Genomic DNA, 27,521 nt, shown 5'->3' on the forward strand with positions numbered 1-27,521 from the left:
TCCTTCAGTCCCTGGGCGCTCGCTGGAGGGGGCGGCTGGGACCGTTAGCTCGCCAGGCTGGCAGGCTCCAGGCCGCTACTCCACTGGCGGCCGGGATGGAGACCTTGCGAGCGCAGCGACTGCAGCCTGGAGTGGGCACGAGCGGGAGGGGCACTCTGAGAGCGCTTCGGCCCGGAGTGACTGGGGCCGCGGCTGCCACCGCCACACCCCCAGCGGGCCCCCCGCCGGCCCCGCCGCCCCCCGCACCGCCCCCGCCGCCTCTGCTTCTGTCCGGGGCCTCCGGGCTGCCGCTGCCTCCCGGCGCCGCAGGCAGCCCTGTGGTACTGCGGGAGGCCGTGGAGGCCGTGGTGAGAAGCTTCGCCAAACACACGCAGGGCTATGGCCGAGGTGAGTCTGCGGGGTCTGGCCTCCTCCGGGACACCCTCTCTGTAAGGGAGCTTTGCTCCCACAGTCCTCTGGATCGCTTTTCCTGGCTCAGAGCCCTCACATGCATTTCCTTTTGGGGAGTTTCCTTCAGGGCTACACTCACACAGACACGCACACGCACAGACGCGCATATTCATACACACGTTTAAGCCTCTCACCCCTCCCCTTTATTGAGTTACTACTATATTCTCCAGGGACCCGTTTTTACAGAGGTAGCCTTCTTTTCTTCCCAATCTTTTCCTCTTTAGAAATGGACTTCCTCCTGTAGCTTAGTGCTTTAACATCTCTCTGCCTTTACAGACCAGTCCCCATTGTGTGGGATCCTATCCTTTATCTCAGAACCAAGACATTTCTCAGCCACATCCTCTCAGTCTTTCTTCTGTGATCTCAGCAATTCCTGGGCTCCGGCTAATTTACTCTGTCTCCTTAACCTTGACTTTTAAATTCTTTTCTTATGTCACTCTGAGATTTCCAGTGCAACTTCAGATTTACTGGGGAATTAGGCAGGGCTTTCACAAGTCACCTGTAAATTGTGCTTTTAAATTTGGACCCCCGCCAGCTTCCTGTGACTTAGTGCCCTACTTCGGTGTCTTTTTAAGTATGGAACCTGACAATTCCAGCCTCTCTGTCTGTCTGGCTCTGTTTTCCTGGCCCTTGCCCAGGAACTGAGGATAAATCCCAGGGCTTGGCTTTCTCAATGTTAAATTCAGTGGAAATGAGCCAGACAGAAACCCTATTTCCTTTAGAACTCTTCATCTTAAACATGCCTAATTTCCCGGGTTTCTGAAAAGGGGGATGTGAAGATTTTCTTTGTTGTTTGTGTTTAACCAGTGCAGGATATCATGAGTTTGAGTTCCAAGATTTATAGTGTAAAAAGAAATATATAGGAAGGGGTGTGGGGTACAGAATTCAGATCTGAAATTTCTGAGACATTACTTCTCTCTGCATGGTTAAGTCCCGCTTGACCTGGAAGTGACTGTATCTTTAACTTTCTAGTTTGTCTGTTTAGGAGAGAAAGGTTGCAGGGCTTTCTTGTAATGACTTTTTTTTTTCTTCCTGAGAAAGTGCAGTGAGAAGAGCACACACAAAGGCTTTGGAGTCAGACAAGTCTGGATTAAATCCCAGATTAAATCTCTGTCACTTGCCAGCTATGTCTCTGTGAAAGAGACTTAACTTCACTGAGCTTTGATTTCCTTTGGAATTATTGTCTCAATAAATGATATATTGCACCTGACAGATATAATAATGCGTACTTTAAAAATGATAAATATTTTCTCAAGTTTATTGGTTCATTTCTTTGGGAAGAATACATATTTTCTCTCACTGTTAAATCCTAACAGTGTAAAACCAATGATTCTTGTGAAAACATTTTAAGATCCATTTTGCTTTATTTGCATAATGATACATTTCCCATCAGTTTCCCTTTGTTCTTTAACATTTTAAACTGCTACCAAGGGGGCTGGCACTCTGCTAGATGCTGGGAATACAAATGTATATTATCTTGAAATTCATCATGAGGGAATTTAATTGTTTTTTCTAGTTTAACACCTAGATTTAACAGGGCACTGTAATGGAATTGCCATTAGCTATTGTCCTGTTACTTCATGCCTCTTTTAAATTGAGACCAAGGGAAGGTCTTTGCTTCTGAGCATAGGAGTAGCAACCCTAAATCTAAAGCCTTCTTCCTAGAATCTTATAGGTGTTTATTAAAATTGTAGAGGAGTGACATATTTTGGTCTGTGTTACCTCAAGAAGCTCTGGTTTAAACTGAGCATCCTGTAAAACTTTTTCATTTCCTTAGAAAGGATGAGGGTGAGGGTACAAGGGAATTATACTGACAAAGAGCAACCAGTTAACATTCAGACTCTCCAGCAATTCAGTCCTCCAGCTTGCCTACCTCCCACCACAGTCCTTCTCATTATTTTTGAGTTTCTCATTTCCAGTCTGGGTGTCCAGCCAGTACTTTGGGAAAGTTTGGCAGATAGTTCAGCTTCAGGCAAGCAGAATCTCTGCCGATTTGGCTCAGAAGACTTTCACCACATGGAATCACTTACTCTGCTTCAATTAATAGGCAAAACTGCCACTGGCTTGTGTCCACACACCCTTGTGACTGATGGCATGATATTTGGGGGCTGGCCCTATTCCCCTGCATAAAATTTACTTTAGTCTTTGCCCAGACCAGTCCTCAATCCAGCAATGCTTTACTGGATTATCTTCAATTCAGATCTTTCATCTTCCTTCTGACCAGGCATGGTCTTTAGATTTACCTTCACTCCTGTAGGCTCTCAGCGTTAGATTCTTCTGTTATCTCGCTTATTTGTCCTGTATCTCTCCCTGCAGTCCCCACCCAAGATGCACACCGAGCTCAGTATGCTGTAGGATCTTAACCAGTTTAGTGCACAGGATTTGGAATCAGAGAATCTGGCCCTGTCAAATAGTGGCTGTGTGATCTTGGATAAATTACTTTCTCTCTCTAGGCCTCACCTGTTCCATTCATTCAGTTAATGAATATTTATTGATCACCAGGGGTGAACAAGAAACACAGTCCCTATCTTCATGGAGCTCACAGTCCACTCTGTAGAGCATGTGTGAGAATTAATGATGCAATAAAGCAGGACAATACAGCAGAAAGAGGATTGGTTTGGGAGGCAAACAAACATTGGTTCTGAATTCTGGTTCTGCCACTGTGGTCTGTTTCCTAACTTGTTCACCATTTGTTCAGTGGGTATTACAATGCCTATCTTAATAGTTCTTCGTGGATTAAATGAATGCATGCAGCAGCTAGTTAGTACTCAATAGGTGGTTGCTATTATTATGCATGTGGAAATGCTTTGAAAACTGTGCATTTGATAGGTACTGTTAGCATTACCATTTCATTTACCTCCTTTCCACATGGCATATAGACCCCTTCTTCCAATGACTCACAGCTGGTAATCTCTAAGCTGGCACAATTGCCTGAACAACCAAGTTGCTTTCCTTATTCGGTAACTTCTGTGTTACCCTCTTCAAACCTATCTTTTAAAAAAATTATTGCTGTCCCATGGGACTTTCCTGGTGGTCCAGTGGCTAAGACTTCTCACTTCCAATGCAGAGAACCAGGTTTTGATCCCTGGTCAGGGAACTAGATTCCCACATGCTGCAACTAAAGATCCTCTGCGGCCAAATTAAAAAGTATATATATTGCTATCCTTATATATCACATATAGTTACATGATTGGAAATTCAGCCCAGCCACTCCACTAGGTTGAACAAATGAATCTTATGTGGTATTTTCTGTTTAGTTGTTCCTTTTCTTCAGAATCACAGACAGCTTCTTTGTTCTGAGTGACCATGTAGTTATTAATAAAATGATTGGTCTGGATATTTCCAATGTTTGAAATGTAGGATTAGACCCTGTATTCGTTTCCTGTGGGTGCTCTAACAAATTATCACACACTTAGCTTAAAACAGAAGAAATTTATTCTTTCATAGTTTTAAAGCCCGGAAGTTAAAAATCAGTATCACTGGGCCACAGTCAAGGTGTCACAGCAGGCCTGTGTTCTCTCCAGAGGCTCTAGGGGAGAATCTGTTTCTTTGCCTCTTCCAGCTTCTGGTGCTACCAGAATTCCCTGGTTTGTAACAGCATCATTCTAACCTCTGCCTCCATGTTCCTGCTGCTTTCTCCTCTTCTGTTTTTCATCAAGTCTCCTTCCCTAAGGACCCCTGGGATTATATTTAGGACCCACCAAGATAATCCATGATAATTTCTCCATCTCATATCCCTAACTTAATCACATCTGCAAAATCTTTGCCACATAAGGTAACATTCACAGGTTCTAAGGATTAGGACATGAACCTCTGGGCAAGGTGCATTATTCCGCTTACTATGGTCCTCTCCCAAAGTCACTGTCATTTTTCAATCCCTCCCTTCTGGAGACTGTGCACTGTGGGCTATTCAGGGGTACCTTCTACAAACTGAAATAGGAAGTCAGGTGAAATATTGTTAACCAGTTTCCCTATCTTCATAGTAACATGAATTAAGCCAGATCACACTATTCTTACAAATAGCTGTGAAAAGAAGAGAAGCAAAATGCAAAGGAGAAAAGGAAAAATATAAGCATCTGAATGCAGAGCTCCAAAGAATTGCAAGGAGAGATAAGAAAGCCTTCCTCAGCGATCAATGCAAAGAAATAGAGGAAAACAACAGAATGGGAAAGACTAGAGATCTCTTCAAGAAAATTAGAGATACCAAGGGAACATTTCATGCAAAGATGGGCTCGATAAAGGACAGAAATGATATGGACCTAACAGAAGCAGAAGATATTAAGAAAAGGTGGCAAGAATACACAGAAGAACTGTACAAAAAAGATCTTCACGACCCAGATAACCATGATGGTGTGATCACTCACTTAGAGCCAGACATCCTGGAATGTGAAGACAAGCGGGCCTTAGAAAGCATCACTATGAACAAAGCTAGTGGAGGTGATGGAATTCCAGTGGAGCTATTTCAAATCCTGAAAGATGATGCTGCGAAAGTGCTGCACTCAAAGTGCTGCCAGCAAATTTGGAAAACTCAGCAGTGCCACAGGACTGGAAAAGGTCAGTTTTCATTCCAATCCCAAAGAAAGGCAATGCCAAAGAATGCTCAAACTACTGCACAATTGCACTCATCTCACACACTAGTAAAGTAATGCTCAAAATTCTCCAAGCCAGGCTTCAGTAATATGTGAACCGTGAACTTCCAGATGTTCAAGCTAGTTTTAGAAAAGGCAGAAGAACCAGAGATCAAATTGCCAACATCCGCTGGATCATGGAAAAAGGAAGAGAGTTCCAGAAAAACATCTATTTCTGCTTTATTGACTATGCCAAAGCCTTTGACTGCCTGGATCACAATAAACTGTGGAAAATTCTAAAAGATTGGGAATACCAGACCACCTGACCTGCCTCTTGAGAAACCTATATGCAGGTCAGGAAGCAACAGTTAGAACTAGACATGGAACAACAGACTGGTTCCAAATAGGAAAAGCAGTACATCAAGGCTGAATATTGTCACCCTGCTTATTTAACTTCTATGCAGAGTACATCATGAGAAATGCTAGGCTGGAAGAAGCACAAGCTGGAATCAAGATTGCTGGGAGAAATATCAATAACCTCAGATATGCAGATGACACCACCCTTATGGCAGAAAGTGAAGAGGAGCTAAAGAGCCTCTTGATGAAAGTGAAAGAGGAGTGTGAAAAAGTTGGCTTAAAGCTCAACATTCAGAAAACGAAGATCATGGCATCTGGTCCCATCACTTTATGGGAAATAGATGGGGAAACACTGGAAGCAGTGTCAGACTTTATTTTTTGGGGCTCCAAAATCACTTCAGATGGTGATTGCAGCCATGAAATTAAAAGACGCATACTCCTTGGAAGAAAAGTTATGACCAACCTAGATAGCATATTCAAAAGCAGAGACATTACTTTGCCAACAAAAGCCCGTCTAGTCAAGGCTGTGGTTTTTCCAGTGGTCATGTATGGATGTGAGAGTTAGACTGTGAAGAAAGCTGAGCACCGAAGAATTGATGCTTTTCAACTGTGGTGTTGGAGAAGACTCTTGAGAGTCCCTTGGACTGCAAGGAGATCCAACCAGTCCATTCTAAAGGAGATCAGTCCTGGGTGTTCTTCGGAAGGACTGATGTTAAAACTGAAACTCCAATCCTTTGGCCACCTGATACAAAGAGTTGACTCATTGGAAAAGACTCTGATGCTGAGAGGGATTGGGGGCAGGAGGAGAAGGGGATGACAGAGGATGAGATGGCTGGATGGCATTGCCAATTCGACGGACATGAGTTTGAGTAAACTCTGAGAGTTGGTGATGGACAGGGAGGCCTGGCGTGCTGTGATTCATGGGGTCGCAAAGAGTCGGACACAACTGAGCGAATAAACTGACTAACTGACAGACACTATTCTTACCATCTTGTATGATCAGAGAGAACCTTCTCACTCACTTAATTTCATTATCTATTTATCCATGCTGCCCCACTATAAAATTGTTTTTTTTATAAACTTTTTTTATTATAGTTTCATGTGTCATTTTAGTATTTTTACTCTGGTGTATGTGCACTCTGTCTCTCTCACCACTTAGACATTCATCTAATATTTTATCTCCCAAGGGAAAAACCAAAAGTATTCTCTTTGATGTTGTTCAAAAATAAATACTCATATGCGCACACACACACACACACACACACACACACACAGACATGCTTAATTTTACTTAGAGTTTTAAAGGTCTTGTGAAGCCCTATGAAGTTCAACCACAGAGTGGACTTTGGACCCTGGATTAAGATTCCCAAATTGGAAAAAACATCGGCATCAGGTTCTGCTACAGCTATGTAACCTCAACCAAGTCACTTACCCTTCCTTAGCCTGAGATAGACTAGATAATCTCTCAAGTCCTTTTTAGCTTTAGAAATGAATGAGCCTCATGGGCTTCCCTGGTGGTTCAGATAGTAAAGAATCTGCTTTCAATGCCGGAGACCCAGGTTTGATCCCTAGCCAGGGAAGATGCCCTAGAGAAGGAAATGTCAGGGAAGACTGAATATTCTTGCCTGGAGAATATCATGGACAGAGAAGCCTGGTGGGCTACAGTCCATGGGATCACACAGGGCTGGACACAACTGAGCGACTAACACTTATGAGCATTTTCAAATGCAGATCACAATTCATTGCCTTTTTCCCTAATCATTTGCCCAGTTTGTCATTTCATACTCACATTTCTGAAATAAGACTCCCTATTTCATTTGGCTTTGAATAATTATTTTTAAAAAAGCCCTATAGTCTGTGCCAAAAGGGATTTAACTGGATATAGAATGGTCATGTGCTTTTTAATAGGACCTTCCCCATTATAGCAGTCTTCTCCCCTTCCTCTTTATTTCAGTATTCTCCTTGTTTGAATGTCATGCGACCTGTCACCCAGCACATTGTGCTAGATTACCTCAAAGAGGGAACTGAGCCTGAAAAGATCTCAATGAAAAGAACAAAGGTGGCTAAGCTTTCTGGGCAGCAATAACCTTTGAAGAGTCCCTGCTAAAACTAAGGGTGGGAAAGAGAAAGTTTCCTTTTCATGCTGACTTTTAATGGAAGAATGAACATTTTAAAAAGTCAGTTAAATATAAGGTATTAGTTAAGAGCTTATGCTGCTTTTCAAACCCTGGTTGGTACATGGAGTGCTTGCTTCAGTTGCAGAGCAGTAAGATAAGTTTTTATTGTTCATTTTGAACACCTTGTATTTGTACATTTTGAACATCTTCCTGGCATGAAATATATGTTACTCGTCTTGGCATCTCTAATGTCTGGAATAGAGCTGTGCACCTATTGAGTGCTCAACATTTTGCTTAGTGTGTATGTGGCAGCCATGAAAATGTGCTGGTTAATATCTGGTGCTGCAGGGAGCATAACTGACTGACAGCCTTAAACTGCTGTTCCCTCTGAGTTCATCACCATGTTTGCATTGAGGCCATATATCCTGTAGGCTGCTCTGTCAGTGACTGAGCGCAGCAGGGGTGCTAACTCAGGCACATCCTGAGATGTGGGATTCCTTTGGTTTCTGGCCAAACCTTTCTTGGAACTGTGCTGCAGTCTTGAGACTCTCATATCCACACTTCCTGCCTTGCCTCTTTTCTTCCACAGGTGTCAGACCTTGAACCTGGTCTGAAGGCTCTCCCTTCTCCTTCTTCTTCCCCAACAAATTTCTTGCATGTCTGACCCATCTTGGTGTCTTCTCCTTGTCAGACCTTAACTCACATAATATAATAGAATTAACAAGTCCTTGTAACAAAGGGTGGAGAGTGCTCATGGAAGATATTGGTGAATGTGTGTGATAATTTATTGTTATGAGGCTTTTAGTTAAAGCCATTTGAAATTTTGGAACCCTAGAGTCAAAGAGATCCTTTCCAAAGGCAAACTGATTTTATCCTGCCATCCATTTAAAAAGCCCTCAGTAGCTTCCCATTGCTCAGGATAAAGCCAGTACTCTAACATGACCCATCACATCTAACCTGATCTGGCCCTGGCTTTATTTTTTTTTTTTTCTTGCAACCTCATCTTGCATTATATTACCCCTCACTGTCTCTTTTCTGGCCACACTGGTCCCCTTATTCATTGTACTTCTTGCTGCTACAGAGCCCTTGTCCATGCTATTTCTTCTGTTCAGAGCACTTTTCTCTCACCTTTTCGCCTAGTGATACTTATATCCGAGCTTAAATATTACCTTGTCAGGGTAGTTTTCTTTGACCTTCTTAATTAGGTCACATGTTCCTACATTTCCCACCATTTACCACTCCTTTATAGCATTTATCTCAGTTGTAGTGTTTGATTTGTTTGAGATTACTTGGTTAATCTCCCTCTCCCTGTTTAGACTGTAAGCTGCAAGGGAAAAGGAACAGGGTTTTGCTCATGATTGTAGCCTAGCACCAGCACACAGTCTAGCACAGAGTAGGTATTCAATAATTTTTGTGGAATAATTGAATCTAGGTGTTAGGGGATGAGGGGAACTGTCCTTGAATACAGTGTCAAGTCTGGAGTTTGATTTTACCCTGTTTACAACTAATTACTATTTGTGAGAGCTGGACCGTAAAGAAGGCAGAACGCCAAAGAATTGATGCCATCAAACTGTGGTGCTGGAGAAGACTCCTGAAAGTCCTCTGGACAGCGAGGAGACCAAACCAGTCAATCCTAAAGGAAATTGACCCTGAATATTCATTGGAAGGACTGATGCTGAAGCTGAAGCTCCAATACTTTGGCCACCTGATGTGAGGAGCCGACTCATTGGAAAAGACCCTGATGGTGGGAAAGATTGAGGGCAGAAGGAAAAGAGGGTGTCAGAGGATGAAATGGCTGGATGGTATCACTGATGCAATGGACATGAACTTGGGCAAACTTTGGGAGATGGTGAGGGACAGAGAGGCCTGGTGTATTACAGTCCATGGGGTCGCAAAGAGTGGGACACAACTGAGCGACTGAATAACAAAAACATATCATGTAGATGGTTACTATTTCATGGATGCTGGCAGAAGCCAAGAGACTCTGGGTCAGAGACAAAGGCCTTTATTACTCACAGCACAGCATGTAGCATGAGCCTCCTGTTTGCCTGCACTGGTTTCCCTTGCCTCCCCTGTCTGACAAGGAGGGTTCAGGTAGATGCTTGCACAGGCCATGGGCTGCATTACAAGAGAGGAACACTGAGCTTGGGGAACCTGCCATTTTATAGTAATAGTAAGCAAACTTTGTCCCTTATCCTAGTCAGAGACATTATTCCTCAAGGTTTCTTGCTGCAAACTCAATCCTGAGAAATTATCCAAGTAAAGAGTAGTCAGGACCTTGAAATCTCGGTGTACCTAGCAAGATGGAGAGTAGTGCTAGAGACTTGTGGAGGAATGTTTCCCAATATGCAGTCCTTTCTAAAATCATTTATGCTAGGGAAAGCCTCAGAGTTCATTCTCTTTCCTTCCTTCTCCCTCTCTTTCTCCCTATCTCTCTGTCTCTCTCATATATATAGTATACATATAGTATTTCAGGGTGGAAAAGGAATCTAGCCAGGGGTTTGCTCACCAGAAGCACAGCCTTGAAAATGGCTAATAGGGCCATATGTCCTTAAGTGACAGTATTACTTAATGATTAAGAACATTGACTCTGGAACCAAGAATGACATGACATACATGCATGCTCAGTCATGTCTGACTCTTTGCAACCCCAGGGACTGTAGCCCACCAGGCTCCTCTGTCCATGGAATTTTCCAGGCAAGAATATTGGAGTGGGTTGCCATTTCCTCCTCCAGGGGATCTTCCTGACTCAGGGATTGAACCCACATATCTGCATATCATGCGTCTCCAGCATTGGCAGGCAAATTCTTTACCACTGCGCCAGGAAACCACCTGGGAACCAAGAATGCCTGGGTTGGAATTCTTGCTCTTCTACTTTCTGTTATATCCTTGGGCAAGTTATTTAACCTCTCCATACCTCATTTCCCTCATCTGTAATATGGGGATAATAAAAGTACCTGCCTCATGATTGTATGGGTAAAGCACTCTGAGAAATATGACATACAGTAAGTTCAGTAAACGTCAGCACTTATGATCATGGTGGTTATTACTATTCTTGGCCAGCTGACTAATTGTGGAATAATCTACTTGTATTTCATCAGGTAGTAACAATGGTATGCTGACCTTGGAAACTCTGGCCTCCAATATTTATGCTATTCTCTTTTGGTGTCTAAGACTAACCAAAATGTGAACTAGAGAGGTGAGGGAAGTATATTCTGGTCTTCCTATGCAAATGAACTTAATTACAGCCTTGGCTTATTACTTTAAATGCTTTTAAATGGTGATAGGTGGGGATCTAAGACGGGGTAGTCTCTTAATGTAAGTACAGGTTACAGATAGTGTATTGAAGCAGAGCACCATTTGGAAGCATTCTTATTGCTGAACTGAACTACTTCTCTTTTTATAGTGAATGTGGTGGAGGCACTTCAGGAATTCTGGCAGATGAAACAGTCACGAGGGGCTGACTTGAAGAATGGGGCCCTAGTGGTTTATGAGATGGTTCCCGCCAACAGTCCTCCCTATGTCTGTTATGTCACCCTGCCTGGGGGAAGTTGCTTTGGGAGTTTCCAGGTAAGAGCTGGGAGGCAAATGTAGCCGAGATAAATCCGTAGTGCTAGTAGTGGCTTTCTCTATCACTTTGATCATTAAATCTCTGTCCAAAGTCACCTATTTGAGGACTTGGACCAGTTCTGGGTAAATCATTCTAATAAGCATCTGAGGCTCATTTGACCAGAAAACAACCTTGGTAGCATGCTTTTCTTTTTAGTGTGTGTGCTAAGTCACTTCAGTAGTGCCTGACTCTGAGATCCTATGGAGCCTGCCAAGCTCCGCTATTCATGGGATTCTCCAGATAAGAATACTGGAGTGGGTTGTCATGCCCTCCTCCAGTGGGTTTGAGTGTTTTTTTAAATTAATTTTTAAATGAAAGATCATCGCTTTACAGAATTTTGTTGTTTTCGTCAAATGGGTTTGAGTTTTTGAAAGCTGAAAGAAAAGCAAACTACTAGCACCTAACTCATGTTCTGATCTGGCTTTCCAGGTTCCTGCTGTCTCTTTTTGAGGACATAGGATAATATCCATTGCCCGCACTACTTTTTCATAGGCTATGGCCAAGGAAAGCAGTGTTTGAGTTCTCCAAGAAATCAAAGGAGAAGGACTATGTATGGTGGAAATAGTACTCATCTAAGAGTTAGCAGATCCAAATTCTCATTCCCCTGACTGCTAGCAGGGCAAGTCAAGTAATTTCTATGGGCCTCGGTTTCTCCATCTATAACATGAAGGAGACAGAGTAGATTATTTCTAGCCAGTATTTCTGGTACTAACATTCTACAATTATATAAAAGACTTGTATATGATGATGAAAATAGTTGATGCTATTGTAGGGTAACAAGAAATTTGACCAGTGTGAATATTACATCAAAGATGAATTTTTCACATTGTAGACAGGAAAGTAGCTTCCTGAAATGTCAACTTAGAGCCTGAATAGGAATTTAGGGAGGGGACTAGACACTTTTGTTCTGTTTTCCGTATGGCTTGAATAACCCTTACACAAAGTTATACCCTCTGCTATGTGCTTCCATAGCACCTTGAACTTCCCGTATCAAATCACTTACCACAACATATCATTATTGAGTGTTTCTCTGTCCTAGTGGACTATGCTCTATGGTGGCAGAGATAGTGTCAGTCTTCTTTCTTATTCAGTTTTAAATCTCTACCGTCCAACTCAGTGCCCAGCACAGAATAGACATTTAATAAATCTGTTGCACAAATGAGTGCCATTGTAGCTCAGTTGCAGTCTCAAATAGAAACTGTCCAAAGAGAGCTTCATTTCAAATCAGGTGACTAAATGTTTCTCTCAGAACCCCAGCCATTTCAGAGAAATAAATATGTGCCCAAGATAACTAATGTCTATCTTTTGCTTCTAGAAAATAAGATCTTTCCTTCCTTCTCCTACCTCATCATATCGTTGAATAAAGATTTAATAATCTTATGGTGATGCCCCAAGTGAGTGGAAGTCGCTCAGTCGTGTCCAACTCTTTGAGACCCCATGGACTATACAGTCCATGGAATTCTCCAGGGGAGAATACTGGAGTGGGTAGCCTTTCCCTTCTCCAGGATGCCCCAAACTGGGGCATTCAATTTCTGTTATTTCCTGAAAGAGTAGAATTATCTCTCTTGGCCTCTTTTAGCTTACATCTTTTATATGCACTGTGGCAGGTGATACTTCTCCTGCTGGTTTTCTTCATAGATGATTTTTCAGAAAGAGCACCATGCAGTAGCATGGGCAGCAGGCTAATAAATAGTGAGAGAAGCGGAAACAGAAACTGAATAAGCAAGAAGACGTAGGATTAACGTACCAAACTCCATATGTTGTCGCAGAGAGACCTGTCAGCTAAAGGAAATTGGGAATTACTGAAATTAAGGATGGCTAAGTAGCAAACATAATCTGGTCTACTTTTAAAAATTACATCACGTTCTTTTCTTTAATCCTAATCATAAATGACAAAGGGCATAGAGGCCTTTGAAACAGCCAGTAAAAATGAATTTTAAAGGTGGCTAGGGATCTGAAGTTGAGTGATTCAAGACTTTTGAAAATCAGACATTCTTTTTGATACATATGTTGGATCCAGTGTAAAAACATGAGTTAATTTTTAATTTATTCTTGTTTTCCTTGAGTCAGCTTTCCTTTCCCTAGCTACCTCTCTTCTCTTTGCCTCCACTGGGAGGGGGTGGGTTAGAGATGATATAATCCTTCCTCAGACCTTAGACTCCATTCAGGGATAGTTCCCTGGCTCATTGCATTAGTGAGGAAACTGCCTGCACATAGCTAAGGGTAAAGTCCAAGAATCCCAAATGGGTGCTTTGGATAGAGACTAGAGGGCTCCTCTGCAGAAGCAGCCTAGAAACAGCTTTGTTCTAATCTTAGGTTATCTAGAGGGATAAAAAAAATCTTGTCCATCTTGTCTACAGAATAAAAGAACAAGATACAGATTTCTAACAGACTGGCGAGAATCTGGCTTTTGAGTAATTAATTCTGTTGACAGTTCAAACAGAGGTACTTTTTGTATCCAGTGATTATATGCTGACTTCAGCAATCTCCTCCATACTGCCTTCAATTTGGTATGAGCTACAGCTGTCTCCAGTTCCTTAATGACTCCAGGATGTTGAATCAAACTTAAGCTTCCAAGTGCCCTGACCATTTTACAATAAAAACTTTGGACAGCATCTAGAACAAACTGACTTTTCCAAAGAGTATCCAAGTGTTGTCTATGCCAAGTGTTTCCCTCCACTTCTTCCTTCCTCTCTCTCAGATACACATATACACATATTTTCTCTGTTTACTGCCTAGTTTTGCCCCACAAAAGCTGAAGCCCGGCGGAGTGCTGCAAAGATTGCACTAATGAACTCTGTGTTTAATGAACATCCTTCCAGAAGAATCACTGATGAGTTCATTGAGAAGAGTGTCTCTGAGGCCCTGGCATCTTTCAATGTAAGTTATTTGGAGTTGGAAAGGAGGAGAGTGGGGGATGGGAGAATTGGCTGATTGTGAAATCTTGTGTATTACTGGGAAACAGAACATGAATTCTTGGTTTTCTTTCCTGTCTACATTTCTGTTCTGTTTATTTTCTATCAGTCTTTTGTATTACATGCTCCAAATGCTTCAGTCTCTAAATCTATGTATGTTTTTGTTTTTGTTATTTTGTCTCTTTCATTATGCCTCTGGTATCTAGAAATCTTTATTTCAAGATTTATGGACTTTTAGAGATATTATAAAATAAAAATTGAACCAGAATTTTGCTTTTCCCAATTTTGGTTTAAGACCTTACTCCCTTTTTCCTTCGCTCTTTTTTTATACAACTGTTTTCATTGTCACTTGTTTCCTGCCTCCATTACTTCATCTTATTAATAAAGAACATGTTACAATATAAGTGTCTTGTCTTCATGTTTCTAGGAATGTGGAGGATAATTTATTTACTGTCTTTAAAAAGAACATCTCTTCTTTCAAATGATGACGATGATGATAACCATAGCAAATCCTAATTGAGTATTTATTTTGTACCAGGGACTATTCTAGGGGATTTATATGTAGTTTATCTCCTTTCATCTTCACAACAGTCCTATGAGGTATGGTGGTGGTGGTGGTTTAATCGCTAAGTTGTGTCTGACTCTTGCGACCCGGTGGACTGTAGCCTGCCAGGCTCCTCTGCCCATGGGATCCTCCAGGCAAGAATACTGGAGTGGGTTGCCATTTCCTCCTTCCAGGGCATCTTCCCAACCCAGGAAATGAACCTGGATCTCCTGCACTGCAGGCAGATTCTTTACCAACTGAGCTATGAGGGAAGCCCTCCCTATGAGGTAGAAATACTATTGATACCCCTCTTTTACAGATGAGGAAATTAAAAACATAGAAGTGAAGTTTTGCCTAAAGTAATATAGCTTGTAGATGGTAGAACCAAGACTAGAACCCAAGTCAGCTTACAAACTTTTCTAGCTTAGAGATACATCTTAAAAATTAGCACTGCTTTCATCCTTCCTCTCAAAAGACCATCGATAGGGAGATAAAGTCAGATCAATTTTCTGTTTCTGTTTTCTTTACATTTAAGATGTAATTACATATACTAAACTGCTTCACTTACCTGTTTTGGAGATTAGTGTTGAACACTTTGATTCATAATCCGTTACCTAGGACCCATCTGTTTTTCTCCTATTACCCTGTCAAGCAGTGTCTGCAGGGAATAAAACATTTTATATTAATCAAATCAGTTAAAATTTTAAAAGCACGTTTTTCAGTCTTAAATCATCTAATGTATCGACATTATAAAATGAAACATTAGTTTGGATTATAGAAAGCAGTGCTTATGAGCATGGGCTCTGAATTTATTTTGAAATTTTGGTTCTACTTGTTATGTGACTTTGAACAAGTTAGTTTTTTCCAGTTTCCTCATCTGTAAAATAGGATAACAGTTATACCTATCACATAGGATTCTTGGATAAAAGAGATTATGTTCCAGCATTTAGCACATGTTATCTGTTTAGGTGCCTTTGGATGCAAGTAATAGAAAATCTCACTTCGAATTGACTTAATAAATAAAGGAAGGAAATTTATTACCTAACATGATAAGAAGTCTAGAAGTAGGGCAGATTTCAGGACTGGATGACTCCATGGATTAAGAATGTTATCATTTAGGACAGCAGCTCCAACCTGGACTTCAAGCCTGAAGACCAGTCCCATTTTGACATAAAGGGTGAGTTCTGTTGTCCCATCTGCAGGAGCACACTCTTGGGAGGGTAAAGTGGGGAGACACTCAGGTGCAAAATTTCCTGCAAAATCAGCTGTCTGGGAGTCTGGTCAACAGATCTAAATGAAGCAGACTGGGTTTTTTTTTTGTCTGTACTGGGTCTTCACCGTTGTGCACAGGCTTTCTCTAGTTGTGGCGAGTGTGGGCTACTCTCTAGTTGTGGCACGTGGGCTCTTGGTGGATTAGCTCAGTAGTTATGGTACGTGGGCCCTAGAGCATATGGGCCTCAGTGGTTGTGGAGCACAGGCTTAGTTGCTCCTTGGCATGTGGGAATTCCTGGACCAGTGATCCAACTGAGCCCCCTGCATTGGCTAGCAGATTCTCAACCACTGGACCACCAGGGAAGTCCAAAGCAGGCTTTAAAACAATTTTTGTTTATTTTTTTACTTTTGGCTGTGTTGGCTCTTTGTTGCTACATAGGCTTTTCTCTAGTTGTGGTGAGTGGGGGCTACTCTCTAGTTACGGTATGTGGGCTTCCCACTGTGGTGGTTTCTCTTGTTGCCGAGTAGTCTCTAGGGAGTGCTGAGCTTCAGTAGTTGCAGCTCCCAGGCTCTAGAGCACAGTCTCAATAGTTGTGGTGCTCACTACTATTCAACATAGTTTTGGAAGTTTTGGCCACAGCAATCAGAGCAGAAAAAGAAATAAAAGGAATCCAAATTGGAAAAGAAGAAGTAAAACTCTCACTGTTTGCAGATGACATGATCCTCTACATAGAAAACCCTAAAGACTCCACCAGAAAATTACTAGAGCTAATCAATGAATATAGTAAAGTTACAGGATATAAAATCAACACACAGAAATCCCTTGCATTCCTATACACTAATAATGAGAAAATAGAGAAATTAAGGAAACAATTCCATTCACCATTGCAACAAAAAGAATAAAATACTTAGGGATATATCTACCTAAAGAAACTAAAGACCTATATATAGAAAACTATAAAACACTGGTGAAATAAATCAAAGAGGACACTAACAGATGGAGAAATATACCATGTTCATGGATCGGAAGAATCAATATAGTGAAAATGAGTATACTACCCAAAGCAATCTATAGATTAAATGCAATCCCTATCAAGCTACCAATGGCATTTTTCACAGAGCTAGAACAAATAATTTCACAATTTGTATGGCAATACAAAAAACCTCAAATAGCCAAAGCAATCTTGAGAAAGAAGAATGGAACTGGAGGAATCAACCTGCCTGACTTCAGTCAGGCTCTACTACAAAGCCACAGTCATCAAGACAGTATGGTACTGGCACAAAGACAGAAATATAGATCAATGGAACAAAATAGAAAGCCCAGAGATAAACCCACACACCTATGGACACCTTATCTTTGACAAAGGAGGCAAGAATATACAATGGAGAAAAGACAATCTCTTTAACAAGTGGTGCTGGGAAAACTGGTCAACCACTTGTAAAAGAATGAAACTAGAACACTTCCTGACACCATACACAAAAATAAACTCAAAATGGATTAAAGATCTAAACATAAGACCAGAAACTATAAAACTCTTAGAGAAGAACATAGGCAAAACACTCTCCGACATAAATCACAGCAGGATCCTCTATGACCCACCTCCCAGAATATTGGAAATAAAAGCAAAAGTAAACAAATGGGATCTAATTAAAATTAAAAGCTTCTGCACAACAAAAGAAACTATAAGAAAGGTGAAAAGACAGCCTTCAGAATGGGAGAAAATAATAGCAAATGAAGCAACTGACAAACAACTAATCTCAAAAATATACAAGCAACTCCTGCAGTTCAATTCCAGAAAAATAAATGACCCAATCAAAAAATGGGCCAAAGAACTAAATAGACATTTCTCCAAAGAAGACATACAGATGGCCAACAAACACATGAAAAGATGCTCAACATCACTCATTATCAGAGAAATGCAAATCAAAACCACTATGAGGTACCATTTCACACCAGTCAGAATGGCTGCGATCCAAAAGTCTACAAGCAATAAATGCTGGAGAGGATGTGGAGAAAAGGGAACCCTCTTACACTGTTGGTGGGAATGCAAACTAGTACAGCCACTATGGAGAACAGTGTGGAGATTCCTTAAAAAACTGGAAATAGAACTGCCTTATGATCCAGCAATCCCACTGCTGGGCATACACACCGAGGAAACCAGAATTGAAAGAGACACGTGTACCCCAATGTTCATTGCAGCACTGTTTATAATAGCCAGGACATGGAAACAACCTAGATGTCCATCAGCAGATGAACTGATAAGAAAGCTGTGGTACATATACACAATGGAATATTACTCAGCCATTAAAAATAATACATTTGAATCAGTTCTAATGAGGTGGATGAAACTGGAGCCGATTAAACAGAGTGAAGTAAGCCAGAAAGAAAAACACCAATACAGTATACTAATGCATATATATGGAATTTAGAAAGATGGTAACGATAACCCTGTATGGGAGACAGCAAAAGAGACACAGATGTATAGAACAGTCTTTTGGACTCTGTGGGAGAGGGAGGTGGGGGATGATTTGGGAGAATGGCATTGAAACATGTATAATATCATATAAGAAACGAATCGCAAGTCCAGGTTCGATGCAGGATACAGGAAGCTTGGGGCTGGTGTACTGGGATGACCCAGAGGGATAGTATGGGGAGGGAGGTGGGAGGGGGGTTCAGGATTGGGAACACGTGTACACCCGTGGCAGATTCATGTTGATGTATGGCAAAACCAATACAATATTGTAAAGTAATCAGCCTCTAATTAAAATAAATAAATTTAATTAAAAAAATAGTTGTGGTGCTTTGTTGCTTTGTGGCATGTGGGATCGTCCCGGATCAGGGATCAAACCTGTGTCTCCTGTATTGGCAGGCGGATTCTTTAGCACTGAGCCACAAGGGAAGCATCAAAACAGACTTTTAACCTGGAGAAAAAAAAAAGAGTATCATCTACTGGCCAAAATTCTTTCCATCTCTCCACCCAGCCATCCTCTAGATATTGGCTTTGCCCTTGGGCTGACTCCCCTCAGGGTACAAGACAGAGACAGAGTTCCATTTGTCAAATACAGAGAAAACTACATTCAGAGACAGAAAGAGACCATCTTTTCTAGTATCTCCTTAGTATTAAGGACTCTATTCCCAGAAGCTCTCTGGCAGACCTTCCCTCTACCACCCATGCCCAGAATTCTCACCTTAAAGTCAGTTACAGGCAAAAGAGATTAGGATTTACCCACTTGGAGTTAGGATAAAATCACTCTTCTCTGAGGTAATTGGAGATGAGTAGGCCCTGTAGTATGGAAGAAGGAAATAGACATTGGATAGGTCACCTGCAGTGTCTGCTACAAAGTGTTTAAGAAATGTAAACTATTATTATTTTCATGCCACTATTCTTTTTTTGTTAACCTCTCAAATTGAGAACTTAGTGGATGTCTCATTAATATCCCAGGGGAATTCCCCTTCTCCAAAAAAAAAAAGATTTTCATTTGGTCTTAGCCCATGGTCTGATGATGGGAGGAATTGGGGGCAGGAGGAGAAGGGGACGACAGAGGATGAGATGGCTGGATGGCATCACTGACTCGATGGACGTGAGTCTGAGTGAACTCCGGGAGTTGGTGATAGACAGGGAGGCCTGGCATGCTGCGATTCATGGGGTCGCAAAAAGTCGGACACGACTGAGCGACTGAACTGAACTGAACTGAAAGAGTGATGTCCACATTTTTTGCTTTTAACTTTTGTCCTTTAAAAGTCCTGAATCTAACACTGTATTCTGTCTTTTGACAAATCACTTAGCCTCTGTGGTTCTGAATTTCCTCATTTGTAAAATAAGTAGGTTAAATTAAATTAATTCTAATTCCTTTCCAATTATATTCTAATGTTCCTATCACTAATCAAGTGTTCTGTGATTAAATGTTTATTGAATAAATGGAGTTCATTTATAACCTTGGTAGGTGTAGAAGTATCCTATGAGACGGAACTTGCCAATGTTGGGTCATGCCATTTGGTATACTCCAGATAGTTTACAGATGTGCCATGATACTGATCCCCTCAACTCTCAGGGGAACTGAGAAAGGCATGGGGCAGATGGACTCTGCCCCGCAGCCTCTGCTGGCAGCTGTTCTGTGCTGTATCATGGAGGCACTGAATAAGGTATCGCAGTGAACAGTTCTAGATAAGAATGAAGACTCTTGCTTGCTTCAGAGCCCTAAATCCTAATAATGAAAATCACCACCTTTTCCCTCCCTTCCTCTAGATTTTCACTTCTAAATCCAAATTTTATGATCTTTGTTTCACCACAAAGATTTAATCATGCATGGCATGATTATTTCTCATGAGCCACAAAACAAAGTGGGTTGATTTTGAGTAGTTCTGACTTCTTGTTGATTCTAGCACAGTGAAGGCAAAGAATGATAATAAACTAGCACTTATGGTATGCTTACTAAGTGCCTGACATTATTTAAGTGTGATACGTATACAGTAAAACCCCATGATAAAGTATCCCACAATAAACTGAATTTGGATATAACTTAATTGGTTCCTGAACTCTACCTGATCCCTTTGCTCAAAAAGAGCAGAATGAAGTTCATTTCTTGGGAGTTTGGGGGCGTGTGTGTGGAACTGGCTAGAAAGAGCAGGAAACCTCTTAGGAAGCAAGAGGAGAAAGCTGGATCCCTGTGTTCCCAGTAGTCTCCTGGCCTAATGTTTCTAGATCGGGTTGATAAAAAGGATCACTAGGAAACCAGGAGATGCCCTCATTTTGGAAGTCCCCACAAGACCCTGGACCTAGAATTATCTTTAATAATATGAAACCACCAACCAAATAGCACAAACCAGAGCCCGTACCAGAATGGATTTGGATTGTGTAACTGGATATCAGGTCCAATATGATAATGCACCTACATTATATGCTTAGAATTGTTAGACTAAATTTATCTTTTTTTAATTTAAATTTTTAAAAGAATATCTTTAATCCTTAAAATTATCCTGTAAAATAGATCCATGATTATTCTCATTTTACAAATAAGGTAGCTGGGGAACAGAGAGGTTAAATGACTTCACCAAGACCATAAGAGTAGTCCAGTCCATGCTCTTAACTTCTATACTGTATTTTTTTCATACACTCTAGGCTTACAGGTAGGTCAATGTATCTTAACTCGACCCTGGCAGGGTCATGTTGCCAGTAGAAGACACACGAGGCAAATGTCCAGGAGGCCAAACGGCTACCCAGAATTTGCCATGCTTGTGACTTTTACAGTCACTCTTTAAAATGCATTTGCTAATTGCCCTCTAGGTTAGTCCAGTCTTATATGCTGAACTCACTCTGTTATTTTAGCTAAATCAAGACTCTCCTCTATGTTTCAGTGCTCTCCCTTTTCTAAAACAGGGAAAATCAGATTGACTTGTCTCTATCACCTAAGTTAAAAAGTGTGATGGCTCCAGAGGCCTCTAGGATTGCGCTGAGCAGCAGAATAGCCACTAGCCACATGTAGCTATTGAGCACTTGAATTGAGATATGCTGTAAGATAAACAGACACCAGATTTTGAAAACTTAGTATAAGGAAAACAATGTTTCATTAATAAATTTTATACTAATTATAGTTGAAATAATATTTTAAATATGTTAGGTTAAATAAAATATGCTATTAAAATTAATACTATTTGTTTTTACTGTAATATGGCAACTAAATTAAACACGTGACTTGCATTATATTTCTCCTGGACAGTCCTGATCGAGGTGATAATCCTGACTGAAAATCTATTGTCTTTTCTTTTCCTCTGTTACCAGGGCAACAGGGAGGAAGCTGACAACCCCAATACAGGGATTGGTGCTTTTCGATTCATGTTGGAATCCAACAAGGGCAAGTCAATGTTGGAGTTTCAGGTACTATACTATTCCACCTACTTCCCTTGCTCTAATAACATGGATTAGACTGTACACACACACATAGACACACACATACACACACACACACACCTCGTACCAAGACTCAGTTGGAAAGGAAAGGAGAAAAGTTTATAGAATATTTTTCAAAATATAAATATCTTCCTTCCCCCAAGGCCCCAAGGACATATCAGAGTTGGTATAAGGCATGCTGCCACAAATACATTTTGTGAAAGTTTCCCCATTTAATTATTTAAAAAAACAACAACAAGATTTAATTGTGTGTCTGGGTGCCTCAGGTCTTAGTTGCACCATGCCGGATTTTCATTGTGTTGTGTGGGATCTTTTGTTGGGGTGGACAGACTCTCTGGTTGTGGCGAGCAGGTTTAGTTGCTCTGTGGCATGTGGGATCTTAGTTCCCTGACCAGGGATTGAACCTGCATCCCCTACATTGCAAGGCAGATTCTTAACCACTGGACCACCGGGAAAGTACTCCTCCCCTCTCATATATAATTCTTATGCAACCTCCATATACCAGTCCTGGCACTTCATATTTTCTTCCTCCAGGAGCTAATGACAGTTTTTCAGCTGCTGCACTGGAATGGCAGCCTTAAGGCCATGAGGGAAAGACAGTGCTCTCGGCAGGTAAGAGTTCCTGTGGATGAGGGGAGTCTGGCAGAAGGGCTGTTTTGAGGTGGCTGTTGTGTTATAAATAAGCAGGCCTACCAGTTTGTGAGTCTTGAAAGGCTTACATAAAGTGCCCACTTCATTCCTATAATCTTAACTGTGATTCTTTTACCTGCCTTGCTTCTCCCACCAGGAGGTTTTCCTGTAAGACTCTCCTCAGAGGACACCAGTGCTGACTTTGGTTAGGACTCAAAGGCTGAGGGTTCCTAGTCCCAGAGGGTTAATGAGGAATGAACCTTTACTTTGTCCGTGACTTTCACATTCCTCTCCCCCTCCAGGAAGTGTTGGCTCATTATTCACACCGAGCCCTAGATGATGATATTCGCCACCAAATGGCACTGGACTGGGTGAGCCGGGAGCAGAGTGTGCCAGGGGCACTGTCTAGAGAGCTGGCCTCTACTGAGCGGGAGCTGGATGAAGCCCGGCTGGCAGGCAAGGAGCTGCGCTTCCACAAGGAGAAGAAAGATATTCTCATGCTGGCTGCTGGGCAGTTGGGCAATATGCATTCCTCCAACTGCTAGGCATCTACCCACATACTCGCATCATCTCCAGGCCCATTTTTTATATGTCCTTTCTAAGACTTAGTGTGATTTCTGTACATACTTTCTCAATTTTATACTTTAAAATATAGAGATATATATATGTGTATGTATAAATTCTACATCTAGATTCCTATTTGCTGAGATATCCCTTTTCTTACTTCTAGTTTTTGGATGTAGTTGCTTTTGAAACATATCCACACTGCTTTACAAGAAGAGCAGGCTGTCTTCAGAGCTTTGTGGGCTCTTACACTGCCAGTAACTCTGTGTAGTCATTTCAGTAGCACAAAATGACTTACTAGGTGTTCATGTCTCCTTTTAAGATAACAAGGAGCTTGAATAAGGACTGTGAGCCCCACCCTTACCCTCATTCCTGCTTTCTCTTGGACCAAACAGAGCATGAAAATGAAAACTTTGGCTTTGGTTTTATCTTGAGCTGGGCCTACTTGGTACCAAGTTGTTCCCTCAGTAACTAGGTTATTTCATAACCTACATCACACCACACTACCACCTTACTCCTCTTCTGCCTCCAAATGGTACTTCATTTTAGGGCTTCCTCACATTATTATTTGAAAGGGAAATGGAGAGCTGGTTGTTTCTTAATTTTAAAATCATTGCTGAGAAACTTCCCAGGAACAAGAGAGGAATTATAAACACAACCTGCAGGGGTTTATCACCTGTGTTGCTTCTGGGGCCTAGATACCATACCATACCAGAATCTATTGAATGGGTAAGGGTTGAAGTTACTTATCTTTCAATATTCTCTTTTCACTCCTCCTCCCCTGCTCACCAAGCTTAGTTAAGCCCTGTCTATAGATCTTCCTGCTGCAAAGATTGGTAGAAGGTAAAACATATTTCCCTTTCTTAAAAACCTCCTCCCATCATTTTGGTTTTTGGAAACATCTGTCCAATTTGGTGAGGGCTATGTTCCTCCTACTCCCATGAAGTGGCTACTGTTTATGACCTTAGATGTATATAACTAGATTCACATTGGTGTTCCTCTTTTCTTTCCTCTTCCTCCACAATTATTATTAGAGCATGAGCCGATCAGGAAAATTAGAAGATACTTTGGCATTATGGCACTTCCTAATGGGAACCATGAGAAACTCCAGGAGGGGAAAGAGAATCAATGATCAGCTAATTATGTTTTTAATATGAATACTATTCTCTTCCCTTACCTCTTTCCTGGGTAAAACAGGAGAAAGATGATCTGGAGTATAGCTAAAGCATTCCCCTTTGGGAGAATTTTTTGTACATTTCTCTAAGATATATTTTCTTCTTGTTTCTGTAATCACCTTAATACTATATTATAGCTCAGTGCACTTCCTAAACTGAGTTTGGGAAATTTAATATTCCTGTAATTACACTTTCCGTTTAACAATTATACACTTTGCTTTTAGAAATAGGTTAGGAAACAGGCTACAATTTGCACATTTGGATCAGATAGGGGAAAGATGAAAGTCAGCTTTCTTGCTTTTGAAATCATCTTAGTGACCAGTATATATGGGATCAGAGGTAAGGAATCTAACAACAGTTATATTAGTACTTGAAAGGGATTTCCTTGAATTCTCCAAGCCCCATCTCTGTATTCCATGAAACACATGTAAGGTTGGAGCAGAGGCTCCCTACTTTTAAATAATAGGTGTGTCTATTCAGTTGTTATTTATGTTTATAATCCAGAAATCACAAACCCTCATTTCTCCTTTGCTGTTTTCTCTGGGAAGGGGTGTGAGTTATGGAAAGAACTTGTCTTCGCATCTCCTTGATTATTTTTCTCAAATACCAACCAGTAAGATCCCAAAGAACTTGGAGAAAAATTGTTCCCTGATATGTCCACCTTTGGTGTTAAATTTTTACTTACCTTTTTAGTACTCTCTATGTATTTTAAATGTATAATTTTATATAATTAAAAATAGATTTTTGTCTAGTGAGCCATATTGACTCTTTCTTGAGACCCATGTATCAGAGACGTTCTAAAATGACCCTCTTAAAAAGTTCAAAAAATAACTTTTTTTAGTATTTTTAGGGTGGAAGAAATAAGATTGTACTGCGGGAGAAGGCATCTGCCTCCCCTTCTCCAGATATTTAAGAAGCCTGAATTTGGTTCTTGACCCTTTCTCCTCAAGTTCTGCCCTTTTTCACTAGCAGTCACACCCACTGTGGTGGCTTAAACTCTATCATACACCCAGTTCTCAAACCTGTTCCTTTCACCCCAACCTCTTTTGAGCTTTTATATCTGTATTTCCACACATTGCACATTACCACATGAATGACACAAGCTCTTTGAACTTACTTATCTAAAATAAAACCCATTTCTCCATACATGCTCCTCTTTGACTCCCCACGTTACTGAAATTACTGCCCAGCAATCTAAGCTAGAACCTCAGTTTTCCTTGAGATCCTTCAATTCCTCTTTGCCATTATCTAATCAATCACTTACTGTTGAGTTTACCCCTATATAAACTTCCTAATCTGTTTTGTCCATATCTACTGAATTGGTTCATTCCTTTAGCATCTCAGGGCTGGACCACTGCAACAGCTTCCTAATTATCTCTACCTTCATTCTTCACATCCTCTACATTACTATCAGATTTCTTTCTAAAATACTTATCACTGCACCACTCCCTTGCTTAAACTATCATCTAGCTATCTTTACCTTTAGCAGCACTTCCCAAAGTTTTATATGTGAACCCTTGGCATTATCTGACAAGATTTTCGGTGGTAGATGGCCAAACATTTTTCATTTTTACTAGTTATGCTTTTATCTGAATTTGTAATAGAAAAATATGGTCTCCACTGATGGCAGTGATATTTAAACAGTATAAATTTGTTTGGGGCTTCCCTGATAGCTCAATGGTAAAGAATCCTATCTGCAATGTGGAAAGACTCAGGTTCAGTTCCTGGGTTGGGAAGATCCCCTGGAGGAGGGCATGGCAACCCACTCCAGTACTCTTGCCTGGAGAATTCCATGGACAGAGGAGCCTGGCAGGCTACAGTCCCTGGGGTTGCAAAGAGGTGGACATAACTGAGCAACTGAGCACAGCACAGCACGTAAATTTAAAATGCCAGTCTATTTAATGAAAAACACAAGTCAAAAATAGTATGGGGGCTACTTGCAAATGTTAAAAATTATGAATACTAAAATATTGAATTAGAAAAATTTCTTGCCTGTAGGGTAAGTTCCAAATTTTTAGCATGACATACAGTTTGACCCTAAACTGTATTTCCAACTTTGTTTCCTAATTAGACAGCATCAGGCATAAAAAATTTCTTGCCCTCCTGATATTCATTGGATATGTATTTAGCAATTGTCTACTATGAATCAGGCACTGGTCTGAACTTTGAGGATATAGTTGTAAATAAGAATCTCTGCCAATGCAAAAGACAATAAACAAACTAGAACGTAAATAAAGTAATTCAAGATTTGATTTTAAGTTCTGTGAAGGAAATAAGAGTGAAGAATAGAATAGAGAAGACTCCTTTGAGTGACAGCAGTATTTCAGGGAGACCTACAGGATGGGGTAGCCCCCATACTATTTTTGACTGTAGGGAGACCTACAGGATGGGGTTGAACCAGCCATGTTGAAAAGCTGGCGGAAGCTCATCAGGAACAGAAAGTTACAAAATGTCCAGAGATGAGAAAGTGTACAAGATAGTTGAGTATAGGGAGTAAACATAGTTGAGAAAAGTATAGTAAAGTAATAGGTGAGAGGGAAGAATGGTGGTGAAACAGTATGGAGACACAGAGCAGGCTGTGAGTCTGAATTTTATTCTAAGTGCAAAAATAAGTAAGGGGGTATCAGTAGAGATGTGACTTTTTTTTTTTTTTTTTTAAAGATCATACTATGTACTGTAGAGAATGGATTACTGTTTCTTAGTTTCAATACAACTGTTTTGCCTGGAAAGCAAAACAGCCTTACAAGCACAGTTTAAATGGAAGCCCTCCCTCAAATGCACTCTCCTTATTTCCAGTCCTATTAGAAACTTGTATTGCTGTAGTACCTTGTAATATCAATGATCACTTTCATAATGTTATTATAAAGTGATTGTTGATGCTGTACTTCCCCTTGTATTGCTAGCACCTCTTCTAGTATTAGACACACATATAGGCATTCACAACTGATTTAAAAATTAATAAATAAGTGACTACTTATCCACTACTTTTTTAAGGCCTACGTCGGATTCCAGAATGTGGGGGCAATATTCTTTTTCGCCTCAACTCCTGGGTTTTTAAACGTGAAATGTCTGTACTATCCTCAAAGAAGCTAAAGCCTCTGTTTTATTTAAAATCACGACTTTTTCTTTTTAATTCCCAGAAGCGGTGGGTAGAATTTAAGAGACTATTTTTAATTTGGGGGGCGGGTGCGTGACCCCGGGTTTGCGGGATTTTAGTTCCCCCACCATGAACTGAACGGGGCCCCCGAAGTAAAAATGTGGAGCCGCCAGGGAATTTCCTGAGACATTATTAAATAAAAAAAGAAAAGTTGATATGTGTCTCATCAGTAGTATTTCACGGGAAACCAGGTCGGCTGATTTTCTTGAGAGAAAGCCCATGCTGGGAGGGATTGGGGGCAGGAGGAGAAGGGGACGACAGAGGATGAGATGGCTGGATGGCATCACCGACTCGATGGACGTGAGTTTGAGTG

The 27,521-nt window shown here is 40.9% G+C and overlaps 1 protein-coding gene across 1 annotated transcript; it reads left to right on the forward strand.

Annotated features, from left to right (window-relative positions):
• The first annotated feature begins 22 nt into the window (after window positions 1–22).
• Window positions 23–26,706, forward strand: LIX1L (limb and CNS expressed 1 like). The gene is made up of 6 exons (XM_055584512.1): window positions 23–387; window positions 10,899–11,062; window positions 13,842–13,982; window positions 21,554–21,649; window positions 22,217–22,294; window positions 22,615–26,706. The coding sequence occupies exons 1-6, from the start codon at window positions 96–98 to the stop codon at window positions 22,855–22,857; spliced, it is 1,014 nt and encodes a 337-aa protein (XP_055440487.1). The 5' UTR covers window positions 23–95; the 3' UTR covers window positions 22,858–26,706.
• The last annotated feature ends 815 nt before the right edge of the window (window positions 26,707–27,521 follow it).

Source organism: Bubalus kerabau, chromosome 6 (genome assembly GCF_029407905.1).
Source record: "Bubalus kerabau isolate K-KA32 ecotype Philippines breed swamp buffalo chromosome 6, PCC_UOA_SB_1v2, whole genome shotgun sequence".
NCBI classification, from domain to species: Eukaryota; Metazoa; Chordata; class Mammalia; order Artiodactyla; family Bovidae; genus Bubalus; species Bubalus kerabau.